Here is a 3,888-nt window from a genome sequence, read left to right on the forward strand (position 1 = left end):
TAGTTCTGATTTTTTTTTTTATTAAGATAGGAATGTGCGTCGCACATTGTGTAGGGTGCGACGCACAGTGAGTTTTTTTTTATATTAAAATCAGCCATTTGCGTCGCACCGTATACAAGTGCGACGCAAATAGCTGTACCATCTGCGTCGTTTCCGCATACGACGCAAATCATTTTTGAGTCATTTGCGTCGAGGGCTTTGGCGTCGCACCAAAGTCCGACGCAAATAGGCGCCTCACATCCGACGCAAATTGCCTTTTCTGTACTAGTGGGTGGTTGAGTCGAACTTCCATAGGTGGAAGTTGGAGAATCATCTTGTGCATAGGTGCATAAGTGATTGAGTGTAATTCTTTTGTTATTCTGAGTTGATTAATAAAAGAGTGAGTGAGTGGAGGACGTAGACTTATTAGAAGTCGAACCTCGTTAAATCCTTGTGTTCTTCATTCATTGCTTTTATTTCCGCTGCTAGAGAACTATTCTTTTACTGTTCTTACTATAATCGAAAAAGTTACAACATTCGGACAAACACTTAATTCACCACCCCCCTCTTGAGTATCTCTTGCACTTACAAGAAGGTCACTGGCATTGATGTTGGGAGTACATAATCTCGCTGATACCTAGTTACTCCGCTCGTGAAATCATCCCTCTCCTCCTACTCCTTTTATCAGGATTCTGGCGATCGTCATCCACTAGAAGAAGCGTCATCCACCAGATCGAGCAGCTTTATTTTAGTTTATGTTAATTTATGTTTTTGCAGTTGTTGTGTAAGAGCGAGTTCAGCTCAGTTTAGTTTTTTATGTTTTTTTTGGTAAGTAAGTAATGTCATTAAAACCAAAACAACCACACCACACCTGAAGGCAGCTTATAAGAAGCCCCTAGCTAAAACTGGACATTCCCCAGTATTTACAGTAATTCAAGCCATCTCCTATCAGTTTCTTTCACCTTAGTGCTTAGAATCTGCACAATTCTATTTTTCACAATGTACTTAATTTCATTTACAGTGTATTGAATAGTATTCACAGTCTGGTTCCAGGTAGCTTTGTTTCTGTTCAGCCACACCTTGTAAACTACAGCTGCACACGCAGCTAGACCAACTTGTCTCTTGAATCTGTTGCCAGTGTACCTGCTTCTCATCCAGCGACATGTTTGAAGAAGGCTCTTCCTCCTCCAAGTAAAACCAAGCCAAGCCATAATCTCTCTCATACAGCAGTTACTAAACACACAATCAAAGAATAGGTGTTGTATGTTTTCAGCACTCTGCATACAAACTGGGTAGCTATCATCATTGCTCAGACCAAATTGCATGAATCTACTTTTGGTTTTCAATCTATTCTGAACTGCTAGCCATAGAATAAATCTATGCTTTGGTGTTGAAAATCTGTTCCATACAGGATGAATCCATGGAGCCTGCCTGCTAGGACCACCTTGAAGTTTCTTGTATTGAGCTTTTATACTAAATGTTGTATCCACCATCCACTGTGTGCTTTGCAATTTATCAGTCACAACATTCTTTGATGAACCTATCATCCTCTAGATCTAACTAGCATGTATAGGAGAAACATACTCACTCCAATTAGCCTCTCTTATGTATACACTATGAACCCATTTAACCCACAAGTTCTCTCTGTCATTTGCAATGTGCCAGGCCAATTTACTAATTGCAGCCAAATTCCAGCATCCTAGGTCTCTGAAGCCTAGACCCCCAGCCTTTTTTGCTTTACACAGGGAGTCCCACCCAATGGCCCCTGGCTTGGTGTCATTATAAGACCCTGACCATAAAAAGCACCTGCATATTGTATTTATCTCATCAAGAACCCCTTTGGGGAATATAAAAATTTGACCCCAGTAAACATGTATGCTCATAAGCACACTGTTTACCAATTGACATCTTGCAGCAAATGATAGATGCCTTGAGCTCCACACTCGGATTCTTTTCACCATATTATCTACTAAAGCATGACAGTATCTTCTCTTCAATTTTGCATTAGAAATTGGAACACCTAGATATTCAAATGGGAGAGATGCAATCTTAAACCCACTAATATCAGATACTCTATTTATAGTTTGATCATCCACACCAGAATAGTAATAAACCTCAGATTTACTATTGTTTACCTCCATGCCAGAAGCATTAGAGAACATATTAAACCCCTGCAATAGCATATAGATTGACTTGAAGTCTCCATGGCAGAACAGCAACAAATCATCAGCAATGCATAAATGCATCAAGCTCAGTTCCTTACATCTAGCATGGAACCTAAATCCCTCCAATTCACCAATGTAGCTCAGCACTCTATCCAAGTAATCCATGCTCAAAGCAAATGACAAGGGGGACATGGGGTCCCCTTGTCTTAGCCCTCGCTTAGACCCAAAGAATCCAGTTATAGATCCATTTAGGAGAAGGGAGAATTTCGGAGTTGTGACACAAATCATCACTAGGTCCACAAATTCCTTAGGGCAACCAATACCAGACAGCATCTGTTCCAGAAATTCCCAACTGAGGGTGTCATAAGCCTTCCTAAGGTCTAACTTCATGAGGCAACTAGCTGCATTACCTTTCTTTTTATAGTTTCTCACTAAGTCTTGACAAATCGTCACATTGCTTAAAATACTTCTCCCTGACACAAATGCACCTTGGCTAGATGATATGATATCAGGTAGCACCTAATTCAATTTTTCACTAATTAATTATGTTATGCATTTATAAAGCATGGAACAGCAAGCAATTGGCCTGTAATCAGACACCTTAGTAGGGCACTCCACTTTTGGAACAAGAGTTATTGTTGTCACATTAATAACTTTCAGTAATAATTTACCTGTCTGAAAGAAATCTCTAACAGCTCTAGTGACATCATCACAAACAACCTCCCAGCAATGCTTATAAAATTTACTGTTAAAGCCATCAACACCTGGCGCCTTATCATCTGGAATGCTGAAAATAATCCTTCTCACATCCTCTCTGGTCACTTCACTTCTGAGGATTTGCCTCTGCTCCTCATTGAGAGTTCTGCCTCTATTCATGAGACTAGATAACACTTCCTTTTTCTGCTGTTTGAAGCCAAAATGATGTTTATAAAAACCCAAGAAAGCCTCTTCCACCTCCTTTTTATCATTAATCCATCTTCCATCTTCAGAGTGGATAGAATGGATTCTATTGTGTTGCCTTCTCACCTTCAAAGCTTGATAGAACACTCTAGAGTTCTCATCCCCATCCTTAAGCCACAAAAGTTTTGACTTTTGTCTAAGGAAGGATAGCTGATTATGAAGTGCTTGTCTGTATCTCATTTGAGCCTCTTTTTCCAGCTTACATAACTCCAGGTTACTCACATTTTCATGCATCTCCTTCTGGACTTGAGAAAGCTCCTCCCTTTCTTTAACAACAGCAGCATCAACCTCTCCAAAACCCCCTTTATTTAAAACCTTAAGGGACTCCTTCACCTTCTTCAGCTTCATAGTCACCACATACATAGGACTCCCCTACAAATCCAGATTCCAAGCCTCCCTCACAGTAGTCAACAAAATTGGGTGAGAACACCACATATTATGAAATTTAAAAGGTCTTTTTAAACCTGTATCTGGATACATACATAACAGCAGAGGGGTATGATCAAATGACCCCTCAGAGAGACACACCACTTCCGCCATATCATATTTGTCAGACCATTCCATATTAGCGAAAGCTCTATCAATTCTAGAGAAGACCCTTTTGTCCCCTTCCTGCTTATTGTTCCAAGTGAAGTATCTCCCAGTTGTTTTTATATCCTCTAGCTTACACACCTGCATAAACTCCTTCATAGGAACAATTTCCCCCTGTCTAACAGGAGCACCAACTCTATCAGATAGGTTACTCAAAGCATTAAAGTCACCTATCATCATCCATGGGCTACAG

The 3,888-nt window shown here is 40.1% G+C and overlaps 1 protein-coding gene across 1 annotated transcript; it reads right to left on the reverse strand.

The window, feature by feature from the left end:
• Positions 1 to 902: 902 nt before the first annotated feature.
• Positions 903 to 1,526, reverse strand: LOC125493804 (uncharacterized). The gene has a single exon (XM_048637327.1). The coding sequence runs from the start codon at positions 1,524 to 1,526 to the stop codon at positions 903 to 905; it is 624 nt and encodes a 207-aa protein (XP_048493284.1).
• Between the last annotated feature and the right edge of the window lie 2,362 nt (positions 1,527 to 3,888).

Source organism: Beta vulgaris, chromosome 9 (assembly GCF_026745355.1).
Source record: "Beta vulgaris subsp. vulgaris cultivar EL10 chromosome 9, EL10.2, whole genome shotgun sequence".
In the NCBI taxonomy this organism is placed as follows: domain Eukaryota; kingdom Viridiplantae; phylum Streptophyta; class Magnoliopsida; order Caryophyllales; family Amaranthaceae; genus Beta; species Beta vulgaris.